The 15,838-nt window shown below is 41.4% G+C and overlaps 1 protein-coding gene across 7 annotated transcripts in view; it reads right to left on the bottom strand.

Moving 5' to 3' along the window:
• Positions 1 to 686: 686 nt before the first annotated feature.
• The window catches only part of MICAL2 (microtubule associated monooxygenase, calponin and LIM domain containing 2), a 119,393-nt gene continuing 104,241 nt past the window's right edge, over positions 687 to 15,838 (bottom strand). For 6 of the 7 annotated variants that reach the window (XM_048306544.1, XM_048306543.1, XM_048306548.1 and 3 more), the window contains 6 exons: positions 14,868 to 14,962; positions 12,888 to 12,980; positions 11,474 to 11,567; positions 5,998 to 6,097; positions 4,724 to 4,797; positions 687 to 3,840 (listed from right to left, as the gene is read on the bottom strand). In XM_048306544.1, coding sequence (XP_048162501.1) covers positions 3,656 to 3,840; positions 4,724 to 4,797; positions 5,998 to 6,097; positions 11,474 to 11,567; positions 12,888 to 12,980; positions 14,868 to 14,962 — 641 coding nt within the window. In that variant the 3' untranslated portion in view covers positions 687 to 3,655. Of the gene's footprint in view, positions 3,841 to 4,366; positions 4,491 to 4,723; positions 4,798 to 5,997; positions 6,098 to 11,473; positions 11,568 to 12,887; positions 12,981 to 14,867; positions 14,963 to 15,838 lie in introns of all 7 variants that reach the window. The other variant, XM_048306547.1, reaches the window with a different exon arrangement.

Below are 15,838 nucleotides of genomic sequence, written 5' to 3'. Positions count from 1 at the left end.
GGCATTTCTACCCTGCTCCTGGGCCAGAAAATTCCACAAGATGGAAGGGAAAGGTCATGACAGTAAAAGGAAAATCTCAGTTCAAAGATGCCAAAAATTACCTTGACCTCTGTAGAGAAGGAGCTGTCCATCTGTCCTGTGAGGAGGAGAGACCTATCAATCAGTTCAGAGTCATTGAGCAGGGAACAGTCATGCTGGCCCCAGTCTTGCTTATCCTTGTCTCTCCTCTGGGCAGCACATTGTCTTGCCCTGTAAGACTCTCCCACTGGTAGAAAGCAACAAAACACAGTGACCTGACAGAGGTAAAGTTAGTTGCATTTGAAAATTGACAATTATTTGACAATTAAGATTTTGATCACCCTTTGATCAACACTTTTCCTTCGAGTCTTCAAGGAGCTGTTATAAATTGTGTGTCAAGCCTAAGGAAACCAGCTGGTGAATTCCTGGGTAAGCATGTGTGGAAGTTGGTCTCATGGGGTTTGTAATCTTTTCTGTTAAAGGTGCCCCCTAACTTCAGAGTGTTGTTATTTCTGAACTACAAAAGGAATCTGTGTGTGATTTACTTACCAGTATATGAGCTAAGAAGATGATTTAATTTCTTACCTGTAGATCTTTCCTCATCACACGTTATTACGCTGTAGGTGTCAGTGGAGAGAAATTTCTATGGAAATGATTCGGGGACTTCAAAGAGTGAGACAGAATTTTATTCTTTCCAATAGAAAATTTCTCACAACCAGCCAATTTAGACACACTCAGTACAGTCCAGCACATCACATTATACCCCGAAATGATAGTGCCATGAACTTAAAAATGAACAAATCTATTACAAATTAGTGAGCCAAGTTACAGAAAAAGACTGAGCAGCAAGAAAACTCATAACCAAACCAGTGTTTAAATACATTTCTAATACAAGCCAACCATATGAAATTGACCTGTGAACAGTGCACATAGCTTCTCTTTTTTTAACCCCCTTCTGTACTCTCACAATACACAAAGACCTGCTTTAAATGACTTACGAGTTTATGATTTTCTAAATCACTTGCACAGTTTATTTTTGGATCTAATCTTGTGAGGTACTTAATATCAGGCAGGGTAACAGTAGCCTGACAGGTTTTTCCACCCAGGAGCAGACAGTTTTGGGTGGGGCATGTGTAACAACCACAGGGCATCCAGAAAAGTGTTTCTTTAGCCAAGATAATTTTGTATGTCCATTAAGTTCTGATGGCCCTCAGCTTCTGTGGACTCTGATACTTCAGCTTTGGAGCTAAAGGGAAAGCACCCTTTGGAATTTGGTTTTATAGCTGAACAGGTATATGCTGTAAACTGAAATCTCAGGGCTTATTTGCAACAGCAACACAAATGTGAATGGACTTTTTAATTGTAAAATGAGGTGAAAAAACTAGTCTTTGATATAACTGGAGATTTCTGCAGAATTCCCCACCTGTGCAAAGCTTTAAGAATTTTGCTTTCAGACTTTTAAAAAATATCTTGAAAACATTATGACTCTCACAGAAAACTATGATAGATTTTCTAGATTGTCTTTTTCTACAGGACTTCATGAGGCAGTGATAAAACCCAGAATTTTTCTCCACAGAACTGGAAATACCAGCAGATCTCAACAGAGAAAATTAAAATATTTATTGCTTCTCTGCCTCTCCTACTTGTGTCAGTCTTAAGTAATAGATTTAGTTTAAAAAATCAATCACTGCAATCCATCATAGTAAAAATGTCATCTGAAGATCAGGTATGCTTAACCTATGAATGACAGGGGGAAAAAAGTCTGGTGGTTATTTTGGAACACATTTAAGGATTCTGCCCTATCTTCCCAGTATGATGAAAGACAAATTATATGTTAAAGCCCTGAATGCTGTGTTTTAAGGGTATCCCTTCAAGTTATGGTCACTGAGAACATTGTTTAAAATCTTAATTCATATTTTATTGCTAATTATTTACCAAACCTATAAAGCTGTCTACTCTACAATGCACAGCTTTGCTGTACACAGCTGTTAGAAATACACATTTATCAATCAAAATTAGAGACAACATCCAAACTGTAAAATGTAACCAGACACTCCTACCCTCTTTAAACAGTCTAATAAATAAATATGAATAAATACTGCAGAGCAATAGTATAAAGCTTGCACCAACAGAGGTATATTATTTATCTGTGGCCAATAGCAAAAACTTGCTTTTACCTTTAGAAAGGGTATTTCAAATTTCTTGCAAAACAGCAAAAAAACCCCAACCCTGAAGATAATTAATAAATTATTGTGACAGGATCCAGTGTGTCTGTTACTTTACCTGTACTCACCAAGAGGTTTTTCAGTTTAAAGCTTTTTTAACAGGAATGCTTCTCTCTTTGGCTGTACCATAGGCAGATGCTGCAAATTAGCACCATTCATGAAATAATGAGAACATCAAATCTTCTCAGAGCACGAGGTAAAATGATATTCAGAAAGAAACAGTCTTTCAGTTTTTTTCAGTTTGAAAATCTAGTGCATCACACATACAGTTGGGAATGTTACCAATCTTAAATTGCAGAATTATCTCAGATTTAAGAAGGTACTTAAATTAGGAGAATTTCTGCACTGTTTTGCCAATATCTACAAATGCATGTACCAAAAGGATAGGAGATGGTCCCTTTAAGCAAAAAAAGTGCATATATTCTCAAGCAGCAAGATAAATGTAATTTAAACATAGCACAGTATTTTCTATCAAATGTTGATATTAAAAACTCAACATTTTTTGCATTCATTTTAAGGGATTATTCTCGGGGAGGTCTTTAAATGCTATACCATTCATCACACTCAACAATACAACTTGAGATGTATGTTCTGAAGGAATTGTAAAGTCTGTCATAGTAAAGCCTGCCCTATAAATATCAATTGGGTGAATTACTATTTTAAAATTATCTTTTATCGTATTTTAAAGACTTTAATAATCTCTGATATACAGAAACTTCTTCGAGCATGTAACAGCTGAAAGGATAGTCATCCCTTTGATACTCCCTTACCATTTTACAAAATGCAGGGATTTAACATTGCTTTAACTTCTTGTTCAAAAATACACAGTGCAATAAAACTTATAAATACCTGAAAAATTAATTTCTGACATTGCATTTACAGTAGTTTTAGTAAGTGCTTATATGTAGTCATTAGTCAAATGACTCTTCCTCCACCAGAAATAAAGACTAACACTATTTTTATGAGATGCTTGTTTTCTGACGTTTCTATAGTTGACCATGGCTTGGCTGTGCCAAAATATTAACAAAGCCACACAGAGACTCAGACAAACAGATGGAAAGTAAGGCTGTCTCAGGAATACTAAATGATGTCATCATGTTCCTCAGAAACTCTACTCTGAGCATTAAAATAAAATTCCAAGAGAATAATAGAGCTCTGATTTCCCTTTCACAGACCCTGGTGCCCATCAGACAGGCAAATTCAGTCCAGATCTGTATCCCAGTGGTCCTTTGAGCTGACAGGGAAACGGCTGTCTCTGGTGTGAGCAAAAGAACGACTTTAAAGCTTTTGATAACAAAATGATGTGTTTCCCAAATAAGCTGATTTTAAATATGAATTCCTTCATTTGCCACAAGACTGTATCCCCGTGATAGGGAATACTGCTGAAAGGATGTTTATTTGCATGTGGCTGTTTAAATCCTGCTCAGATGATAACCTGTAGATAAGATAAAGCTTTCGAAGTGCTGGTCTTCTGCTCTTTCTTTCACTCTCTGCTCTTCTAAGGTACAGACGAGTCTGTCCCTTTCTTCAACAACTTTCATCATCTCAGTAAAAATTTCATCCTCCTCATTCAGATCCATCTCATCTTTAAGGCTGTCTAAAAGATCACAAAAAAGAGGTTAAAAACGAGATCACTGTTTGCATTTTAACTGTTAGTGCACAGCTTGAATTAACATTATAGTCAATGACTATAATGAAGTCAATAGTAGTTAGTATTTTTCAAATTAGAGTTCTGGGTTCAGGGAAATTTTCTCCTGGGTTTGGGCCATTTGAAGTTGACCACTAGGGCTCATAATGTCTAGGGTAGATCTTTTAACAAAAGTTAGACTGGAAGGGATAGGAAAAGCACTAGTTATTTATAAAAACTACTAAGCTGTAGTTTAAATTTAGTTTATAAGGCAAAAATCCCAACATGAAATGTAGTACCTGTAAGAAAATGGAAAGTATTTTTCAGAAAACGTACTGAAAGCTGCTGTCACTTGCAATCCACATGCCTAGAACACAGCAGGATATTTTGGGGTACTCAGTGCTATGGAGCCACTCTTCTCCCTGCATTCCTCCTCCCCATGCTCCCTTTTCAAATGCCACATGAAAGGACAAGCCCAAACTGTAATCCCAAATACCTCAAAGCAGTTCCAAAACACTGTGGTAACCAGCAATGCTACATAAGAGCAGATAATCTCCTTTGTTTAGGTGTCTGAAGAAGTTTCTTCCCATTGCTGCCCATCATCAGCTGGACATGGCTGCCTGGAGAGCACAATTAGTGTAATTACACGTGCAGTGCTTCTGATCCCGTTCAGTGTAGAACTGGGCAGGTCAGCTCAGCTGTCTTCACTAGGAGTCAGAGGAGATCTCACATTTTGCTGGCTGAGCTGCACTCAGAGGGAGCACAGGAGCCTTGGCCACCCTGGTCCTTTTTGGACAAGGGGTTGGCACGGTCTGTCCCTGCGGGCTGGAGCACACTGTCCCCTGTGACTTACCATCAATGGCCATTTTCTCTCTCAGCTTTTGTTCCAGCCTACTTTGGTGGTCCTCCAATTCTAGCTCTTGGGCTCTGGATGCAGCAAAAAATATGTTAAAGAAGAGGCTTTTTTCAGCGAAGACATACATGTTATTTCAATTACGAGATTCTGTGTTCTGCTTATCCAGTATTTTCTCCTCATGGGCTACCAAGGCTAAAAGGTTTGCCTGTGCCAACATCTCCGGAGCAGCTCCAGAAGTACCACTGCCACCTTTTACATTATGTATGGCATTAAACTCCCCCATACCCAGCAGTGCTTAAGGCTTTGAACCATCTGTGCTTTGTTGGTGGCACCCACAGTGTAACTCTGGATAGGGCTGAGCACTCCCACACGTGAGGGGCCTCACCAGGCCCTCTGCACAGGTCCTGAGGGAGAGGAATTAACACGTGAACACACCCAGACAACAACATTCTGTGTCCTGCGGTGCTAAAAGCAGCCCACTGTTGCTTTTTTAACTCCCAGTGTGAGAAGAAAGCATTGCTACCACAACACCGGATGACAAGGAGAGGGGCAAGAAAGGGTCGGCCCCCCGCAGCATCAGCACAGCCGGGGAGAAACTGGGGTGCAGCTGGAGCTCGTGGCTGGCCTGGGTGATATGGGAATGATAAATGGCAATGAGCAGCCTGCACAGGTGGGACGTCCAGGCGTGAGAGTAAGGACTGCTGAGGCTCCCATTGCCTTCCCACACTGCCCACAAACAGTGGAGAAAATACCCGAGAGTCACCTCGGCCTGTCTCCAGTGTGTTTGCAGGGAGGCGAGGTGAGGGAGCTACAGCAAACATTGTTTCCATCAACCACAACAGTGGCATCTGAGGTGGGGTTTATTTGCTTGTTGTGTTGCTGTACCTGCTTGTTTCATTGCTGTAGTGAATTTCTAGATCTTTTTTTCCTATGTCCAGTAAAACCAGATGAATTTGTCAGACTATTTTTCTTCCCAAGAGAAAGCGCCCCAGTGTTCATTAGACCCATATTATGTGAAGGCAGAGCTCTCTGTGCCACATTGGTTCAGAGTATCATATAGGATTGAAATATTTGAACCACTGAGAGAGGGAAGGACGAGGAGGCCCCAACTACAAATCTGTGTTCAAACAGGTTGTAGCTACTCTGGGTTTTATTCCACAACTGTCTGGAACTGCAGCACGCAGCAAGGTGTTCAGGTACATTGTGAGATGTGAGTACACTTTTTTCCTCTCCCCTCCCCATCTTTAATACTAATGCTTGTCCTTACTTACATAATCAGGAGCTCAGACTCATAACGCATTAATTTATTCTTCTCCATGACCAGCTCAAACCATTCATGTAGCATCTGATTTTCATCCTTTGTGCCTGAATCTGTGTAAAATAGGAGACTTCAGTGTGCTTTACCAGCTTTCTTTCCAATGCTTTTGCCAACTAAGTTCTCTTTCAGTAGTCCTCCTTGTAAGCCCACATTATTCAAATGGAGATGGTTTTGCTGTATGCAACTTCCACCAGTAATGGCTGGGTACAACAAGTATAACATTTTTTTGTCTCTTTTTTGTTGACTGTTGTGGCTAATTGCCGTTAAAGATGCACTGGATTTTAAAACACTTTTGTCTTAAAGATTTTCCTTTCAAATAATCACATAGACTTTAATAGGCACTATTTCTGTCTCTTAGCTCTGCCTTTGATAAGAGAGTTTTCTCTGTTGAAACTGGGCTTCAGAGCTGAGCTATGTCTAAGTGGATACTCCATTAACACAATCAGCCTTCAGGATGCACATGCTGGCAAGTATCAACTTAACCTCTGCTTCCAGTGGACATCAGACACACAACCAAATCCTCTTCAAATTTCCCTTCCCTTGTCAGCTGGCCTCTAAATCTGCAGCTGCTTTGAATGACAAATCTATGATTACTGGGTGGGTTTATAACGCTTTGGGCTGGGGCATCACTGGTAGACAGTCTTCCTCCCAAAGAGCTCACAGCTCAACTCTGCCTTGCTGAAGAAAATGATGGATCTCTTTCATCAAGTGAGGACCTTTACTCTCCTAAAATACCATCTGTACAAAACTCTTTGGCAAGGAAGAACCCCTGGGTGTTTTCAAATGGCAAGTCAGAGAACATACGTATTTCTTTTCCTTGCTGTCCTTTGTAACATCCTCATGACCTCACATTTTCCATTCATTTTTTTCCCAAAACAAAGCCACCCCACCTCCCTTTGTTGCAGAATTACAGTGGCAGTGATGGCACTGCCAACACACCTCCCACTTCTGTTCTGCCCATCCACTGCCTGCTGCCACAAAATGGTGATCACTTGTAGGAAGCAAGTATCTTTCACTGCTCCAGGTTGAGGCAACAATCTAAGTGACACACTGGCACCTTCAGAAGCATAAAGCCAACAGCCAGCCCATGCTCCTGCCCCAGTACATGGTATTTGCACTCCCCACCACACATGGAAGCAGGGATGGCCAGACTTAGGATGCAGCAAAAGGAGTACTGCCAGCAGGCAGGGGAACCAGTTCTTTGCTCCTCAGTCCTTACACCACAGTGCTAGATAAACAACAATAAAATCCCCACAAACCAGCCTGGCTGTTTTCTATGGATGGAAGCTTATATGATTTCTCGCACTTTAAGAGGACTGCACCTGTATTTTATGTGACTGAGAGCACTGAAACTTAACCCAAAATGTCTCAGGTTCAAGCTCCAGAGACATCAATTACAAGAGTATCACTAAACTAGATTACCAAGGGGAGAGACAGACAGAGTCCTGGGCAGTTCAGCAGTGTTTCTGATGCCTTTCTTTCTTGTCATTTTGAAATGTGCTTTATATTTTTTGCCCCAGGTATTACCCTCTTGTCTCTACAACTTAAGCTGCTCCTCACTCTTAGGTCAGAGCCAGGATTTGACTCCACTCAAAAGCAGCAGTTTAAAGCCCATATCCTTGGGGCAGCAACGATGTCACCCAGTGAAGCCCTTTAGCCATCTTCCTGAGCCAAGAGAAATTGCTGGGTGTTTGGGATCACCAGCCCATTTGCATGCCTTCACCAGACACCATCATCCCAGGGAACCCAGGTCACCTCCTGCCAGCACCGGAGGAGTTACCTGGGCCCATGCTGGTGTGGGTGCAGTTCTGCAGTTTGTCATCAGGACTTGACCCCAACTAGAAATTACCATGAAACAGGAGGATAAAACAGCAGGAGGAGGCAGAGCAATCCCTCTTCAATTTCTGCCTGATTCCATTAAAACTTGGCAGTAATGGATGTGTTCCTGTGGGATCTTCCAGGTCAGCAAGCGGTGATAAAAAGTGTCTTCTCAGAGTGACTGCAGGAGCAGTCCTTGCTGGAACATGCCAGTTTCTTACAGATCCAGTTCAAGGATGCAGCATCAGTATTCAGAGCCTTAGGTCTTTGTATGCCACCATAAGAAGTTATCATCAAACTTTGATTTATTTTACTGTCAGTAAAAACACTGCAATCGCTGTTATGCATTAAGTGTGGCACAGACACAAAACGTTACTGTTCCATTTTTGTTGTTTCCTTGTTTAGGCAAAAATAGTCTTAACTTTTACTCTTTACACGCTAAAATCACTGTATCTCTAATAAAAGACTGTGTATTGTAGGTTGATTGAGGTAAGCAAAGATAACACACTTTGCAGAAGAACATTCATTTTTGCAAAATCCTCAGTGCAAGATGAAATAAAAGTAGCCCTTGTTTTGCCTCCTCCTCCATCCCACAGAACGCCCCCTAAGTGTTCCCAGGGGCATTTTTTCCCTGAGCTTTTCAAATGTTTGTTACTACCAATGTTAATTGTTATTTAAGTCTGATGGAGTGCTCGATGCCTTCCAAGGGCAGACCAAACCAAAGAAGCATTTTGCATAATGCAGTTCGACAGATCTTTCTAAAGGTTAGAGGGAAAACAGTTTGTGAGTTTGTTTTGTGTTGGCCTTTCCCTACAGCATTGCTAAAGCAAACCTTTCCTCCTGGTTTATCCAAGTCTCGTTTGACTGAGATCCATTTGAAAGTCAGACATTCTTCTAATTACATCATAGGTGTTTCTATTTTCATCACTTTGGAAGGAATTGTACAGGCTGTGGAGGAGTATTTACTGAACACTCCTCTCAAAACCTGAACCTTCTGTTCTCCAGATTGATGCTCCACTGTCCTTCCTTACAGTCACCACACAGTAAAGGGGTCTTGGCCAGTTTGCACCATTATAGGTACAGTTAAACCTCATATTCCTTACTTCTACAGGTTTACAACTGATTTCTTTTGACTATGTTGAAAATTCCAAGACACCTTGGATCTGTTTTTCATGAAATCAAAAACTAGCTACAACATGTGCAGATATTTGTTCGCCTTCCGAAGCACCGAGACATTTCTTGATGTTCTCTCTCAACGTAGGTTTTCTTCTTTACCATCATTGTTCGTGATTTGTTTAGTCAACTGAGCCATTATGCTAATTTCAGTGGAAAACGTGTTTTGAGATTTTTATTTCTGTATTTTCTTGTAGGCAGAAGCTCTCCATAAGCCTTCACAAATGTCAGTGGAAAACAAAGCAACGGTACATCAGTGATTTATTATTTGGTATTTTGAAGTGGAATAAAGGAAATAACGAGCATGAAAAATTACTCATAGGACTGATACTATTTTTCTCAGGTTTTTTGGGGTGTTTTTTGGGGGCCTTGTTGTTTTTTTTTTAATGCATGAATTGTTGTCACTACAATTAGAAGATCATCAAAACCTCATTTTGCTCATCAGTCTTCATGGCAGTTGTTTCGCACCCACGCATGTTCTCTTCTAATTCAGTTGAGGAGCTAATGAATAACTCCCCCTAACAAAGGGGCCATTCATCCCAGGCTTACAGAATTATTAGAGGAGAGTTACGTAAATGTCACTGAAGACTGGTGTTTGCAGGCCTGCCTCTAAATTTGGTTATTCACAACCTTTGCAGCTCAATATTATTGCTGAACTGTGATCGTTTTCTAATTACCTTAATAATACCTATTAAATCACTTGAATTGCATAAGCGCAGACCTGCTTAAATACAACTTAACCTAATAAACACTGGTCATTCATTAAACAATAATGCTCATTATTTTTAGGAAGCTTGAACAGAATATTAAACTCACCAATTCCTGCATCATTACACATTTGTTATTACAAGCAACAAAGCACTCACATTTTGTCTGGGAAACTCACAGCTTCGTGCTTTTGCACCAGAAGAGTTATTGAGAGACAGTAACATCCTACGTTTCAGTATCTGCCCTATTTGTAACTGGCCACCTACACACAAACAATCAACAGGGAGAAAAAACCAGTACTTTCACCTTAATGAGGGCAATCCAATTACCAAGGATGGTAAGAGAATGAGAAGCATCGATCTCTTGGCAGACAGCCTTCTTTAGGAAATGCGATTGTCAAAACAGCAACAACAAGAAGTGGCTCTAGGCCATTTATCCTGGTATTCGGTGTCTATCCCAAGAGCTAGAAGATTCTTGTCCCTCTCTATTTTTGAGGTTTCCAAAAAACAACCACCTTTATACAAATCAGAAGAAAAAAGCTAACTCTCCAAATCCTCAAAGCATTTTTAGCAGACTTTCTCACGGGCAGTAAGGTGGGTGCTGTTTGATAAAGGGTTATGATTTCATTTAAGAAAAATAGATGCTAGCCTTTTAAATAAAATTTGGAATAGACTGACACGATCAATTCTAGGAAATTAGTTAATAAATATAAAAGGTTGGGCGAATGCTCTCTTGCCAAACTGATTAGTGCAGTGTCAGAATAGGGGTGAGAGCAGCTATGAAATATGGCATTAAAAAGGCCAGCATGTAGCGTTGGACTGGATTGCCTGGTTAAGACAACAACAAGATCAGGTGCCAAAATATATCTGGGTTTTCCGTGTTGTGCAACTGCCTGTCAGGAAAACACAAGGCTCAGTTTTCTACAGTGGAGGTAAAGACACATTTGCATTCAGGCTGTCAGTCCCTTCAGCACAGAACCCCCGCCCCCTCTGCAGTCCTTTACGTGCATGGTTCACACGCCCATCCCCATTTTGAGCCTGGCAGGAGCCCCAGGTGTCCTGTCCCTGTGCTTCACCCCGTGTGTGCTGGGGAGCAGTGCCAAGGCTGGGCCAGTGGCAGGATCCTACAACCCTCGGGGCTTGGGAGTGTCGGCTCACGTGAGGGAAAACCTTGCCTCTGGCTGGGGCCAGGGTGACATCCCTGTCATCTTCTGCCCACTGGGTGAAAAGCTGTGCTGCTGGGATCTCTGTGTGTGCCTGCATGCTGCTGTTGCTATAGCATGGCCACTGGCTCTAATCATATTAATGGCATTTCACACTCCAGGAAAGTCATTAAGGACTCTGTTACTAGGCATGGGCTGCTGCTGGCTTGGTAACTGAGATACAGCTCCTGGAAACCTCACTGGTTCCCTCCACAAGATGAAATTAAGCTCAGGATGGGACTTAAAAAAAAACAAGGGGGAGGTGAGGGGAAAAGTAAATTCAGGTTCAATAGCATTGTAAATCATTCCAAATCTGTGATAACCAACAGAAAATTTAAAGCCTTCAATGTAAAGGTACTTCAGCTAACAAAGAGTTGGAGAAAATGCTTAAAGAATTATTTTTGTCCTGCCAGTTATTGTTCCTTGTCAGATTTTGCATCAAACTATTTCCATGACAACCATTAAAACCCTCTGCTTTGAAACAGGTTGAAAAACCCACCACCAAACAAGCAAACACTGCTTTGTGTACCTGCTTCTCCTCTTAGTTCTCTCTCCAGTTCAACACCAAAAATCTCCAGAGCTCTTTGTCTTTCCTCCAGTTCTTCTAGTTGGCGCTGGACTGCCTGCAAAAATGTAATGATATAAAAGCTACAGACAGAGCTTCAAAATTCGGAGACAAAAGATGGTCTCAGTGCTTAGAGAAACAGCTTGGAAAGGTCTTGGAGGAGTCGTGGCTCTTACCAACTCATGGAGTGTTCCAAGCACCTAAGCAATTTAAATATGCCACTAGATGTTGATCACAATTTTATGGGGGTATCACAGGTACCAAAAGAACCTCAGTTTTTTCTGAGTTTTAGCTCTCCCATTGTAAAAAAGAGATCGTAATGTTTCTCTGTCTCACAAGGCGTAAAAAGTCAATACTTCCATATTCAGAGACATATATTCTGAGATATTACATTGATAAAGCTCATATAAATAGGGAAGGTTTACAGCTAGAAAGCTCTGCTAGCTATTTTATTGTCCATGGTTTTTTTTTGGTTTTCTTTCACATTTCACAAGCTTTTGACCCAGAAAGAAAAGGGTCTAATAGCTAAGATGTGACAATTCAGTGGCACTTCAGGAAGGATTTCTACATCCATTGTCCATTCCCTTTTAAATAAGATTTTCAGAGGTGTGGTGGGGATAAAAGGCGTGAAACACCTTAAAAGGTTGAAATGTCAAAGACAGATGCTCAGCAGTTCCCATTTCAGGCTGTGTTAGGGCATCCCAAGCCAAGCCCTCAGCAACAGCCTAATACGAAAGATCATTCAAAAAGTTTGGACTTGATTGTCTCCACAAAGCAGTAAAATAAGAGTAGTCTGAGATCAAATTGTGCAGAAGTGCATTTACAAATCTTAAACTGTAATTGGGAATAATAACACGTCAGTAGAGTCCAGAGCTTTCCTAGCATTTTCTGAGGAGCAGGGCCTGTATAAAATGAAGTGACTTTCCATCATTAAGGAAAAATATGGTTCACTTTCATTGTTATGGCAGGGAGAGAACAAAAGCCATCACTGTATTTTTGTATCCTCCTGTAATACACAGAGGTAATCGCCGAGTTTCTTACATTCTATGGGGTTGATGTTATTTCCCCTTTCTATCTCTTTCCCTCTTCAGTGTATTCTTATTGCCAGTCACTGTTCCCTCTTGTTCTTCATCCACAATTACAAAATTATGATGATAATTATGATGATCTCCAGGGACTGACATGGATTTGTCACTCAGAGAGATGCAGGGCCCTGCCACACGCACTTTCCTGCTCCTGGTGGTTGGGGGGATTTCAGCACAGAAGGCAGTGAGCCACAGTGAGGACTGAGGGGAGATGCAGAGCCCATTTTGGATACCCCCATCCTCACGAGTCACTCTTGGGAGACAAAGGGGACATCTGCGAGCTACATTTTCACCTGTGCTTTGTGAAGCCTCTTCAGCTCCTCTTGTTTAATCAACTGCTTTGTCTCCTTCTCCAGCTTCCTTCTCCTTCTGAGAGCCCTTTTTGCCTACAAAAGACACAGAGAGAAAGAAAAAGGCAATCAAAGCAGAAGTATGCTATTGCAGCTTTCCTCCAGCCTCCCCCAGAATCACGGAGCCGCTGAGGTTAGGTCTGCCCCGATCCCCTGCCCAAAGCAGGGTGAGCTACTGCAGGGTGCCCGGGGCAAAAGGGAAACATTCCTGCAGGAACATTTACATGCATTTGCTATGTTGGCTTGAAACCCCTACAAGCTCTTAACGCAACCATAAGTGAGTGGGAAGTGTGTCAATAAAAAGTGTCCAAATGACAAAGCTGACTGTATATAGCATCCCACTGCACATGGCCACGCACAGGCTGGGGAAAGCACCAGTTTAAGGAAACTCAACCCATTTCCATTGCTATAGCTATAAAGTAGTAAAATTTACATCATGGGACAGTACCTGAAGCCCTGTGAAACCCTGCCCAGTGCTATTTCTGTGCTGCATTACAGAGATTTTTGCTTTTCCCCAGGGCACTTGTTGCTGCTGCCAGGAGAGCAGGACAGCACATACTGCAAGGCTGGTCAGGGAATCACCTGCCATTGCTCCAGCTTGCCTTTAACCTAAGCTATCCTGATGTGCTTCAAGGCTGTGGTGTTCCCATTTTTCAGGAGACAGCATACATGAGCACCATAGGCCAGACAATTAAAAAATTAACCAGCCAGGAAGTCACTAAAATTTTTCCCACCAAGTTTTGCTAGATACCAGTGGTGGTACTGGCAAAATAGCAGCCAGAACTGGCATGAAAAGGGATGGGTAGGAGGCAGCTGAAAGAAACACACTGAGTGGGGAATGTGCATCAGAACTGAATCACTGCTAATGCCCATGTGCAACAGCTGATCCTTCTCCCCATTTCTGGCAGCTCCCCTGGAGCTCTGCCTTCTCCCTGCCTGGTCCTGCCCTCCCTGTGACTGCCTCAACTGCTGGGGGTTGCTTTTATCCAGTTTGCTCTCATGCCTCCCTTCTTTTCTCTATTTTATTTAAACCTTATTTAATTCACCATAACATTATCATACTATAGATTGGCTTTCCTGTAACAGGAAAGATGAATGAAGAATCCTGACATCTCAGTGCATCCTGACACAGGGCCACTGGTGACAAGTGCTGCTACACATTGCTGTGTTTTGGTTCCTCTGTTTCCATTCAAAGTCCCACTTAGCTTTCGTATTTTTCAGTGTTTTTCGGTACTTTGCTTTCCTTCCTCTTCCTCCCGCCCCCAAAGGCAACAAATCAAAAGGCCACCTCATACTGTTAACTCCGCTTACTGATATTCTCCACAGGAAAGAGAGAAACACAGTTCTGATGAGCTATTCAGACAAAAAAGCTGTGTTTCCTCACGTCAGAGCTGGGTATGGAGGGTTCAGGGTGCTGTAGCCCCCGGCTCCCACTCCTGCAGTCAGCTCTTTCAGGGTACAGGGCCTGAGTGTGATTTTGTGGCTCACACACTTGTGCTGATTAGGATAAACAGAGTGTTTTCCAGGCAACCTGCCTGCAGCACTTCTCAAATGAATCTGTATTCCCCCAAAGGAAATCTGCATCTGTTTGGTCTAATTTTTTCAATAGTTTGCTTGTTGGGCTACGTATTAAGGCCACTTAAGAATGAAGCTTCAAAGTGATTTCAGTGAAACATGTCTGTTTGTCAAATTAAGACCTCCTCTGTCAGCGCTGCTGTAACCTGGGGGAATTAAAGATCCAAAGAGGTAAAAGAAATGTTGATGTTCATCTGTCTTAATGTATTTTCTCTCCGTGACATGTAACCTCCAGCGTTCCAATCCCCACTTTGAGGAATCGCTGCGTGTTTTAGATCGGAATCATATGATGAATTCTAAATACAGCCCAGCTAAGGAAATACCTTTCTGTTTCCAAGTCAAGATTACCTTGTGTGTTAATGAAGGCTTGGATTCAAATTCCTCATCGGAGGATGAAGTAGAATACTCAGTAGCTTGGTTTCTGACAGATAGGTGTTCATATCCTAAAATGCAGGAACAAAATTGTCAGTGAAGCAAAGAATACTGTTCTTTAACTTAGACACTTTGCACCTGCCCTGAGTTCTAATCAGCAGCACCTAGAGCAATTTGGAAATTCAGCTGACAGCACTAATTAAATTTTTGATCCCTGTCAAAAAATGTCTGGTTATATATTTTATTTTTTTTCTAGGTACTACAAACAAATAAATTAATTCCTTGAGCACTCTGCATGTAGCACGTTGTTCTGAATGCACTCAACATTCATTAAAATGTATATCTGAAGTTAGCCATATTACCCAAATGATTGTATAAGGCTCACTATACAGTGTAATTGAATGCACAAAGTCTGAGCCAGCTCTTAAACAAATTACCCTTATGTGGCTTGTAGCATCTGGCACCCATTTTTACTACATGACATCTGCTCAGTGTAAAATAGTTGGCGTCAGAATGTCTGGTCATATAAAAAAATCACAAATGTAATCAGAAGCAAATGGACTAAGAGAACAGGGCTTTATCACACAGCCTCATGCAACATAAATATTTCATTAATTATGTCTAAACAAACGTCACTTATTTTTCTGCTTTAGGAATATTATCACATCATTGGGCTGTTGATTAAAATGCCATAAGAAGCCAGGAAAATCCATACATCACAACAGTACACTCCATAAGGAAAACTCAAAGGCTGCCTTTGGAAGAAGCGTGCTTTCAGAATTACAAATTGAATTAAATTTAATTGCAGCAATTTTATCACGCCTGTTTTTCCAGCATCTTGTTTCAACTGGGTGTAAATATTTGCATTTCTTCTTAATTTGTCTAATGCATAGCTTCATTCTCTTTGTTTCAGAAAATAAAACCGCTTTTGGAACATCTGTCTCTAT

Source organism: Corvus hawaiiensis, chromosome 6 (assembly GCF_020740725.1).
Source record: "Corvus hawaiiensis isolate bCorHaw1 chromosome 6, bCorHaw1.pri.cur, whole genome shotgun sequence".
Lineage (NCBI taxonomy): Eukaryota > Metazoa > Chordata > Aves > Passeriformes > Corvidae > Corvus > Corvus hawaiiensis.
This window is presented reverse-complemented; position numbering and strand designations above follow the sequence as displayed.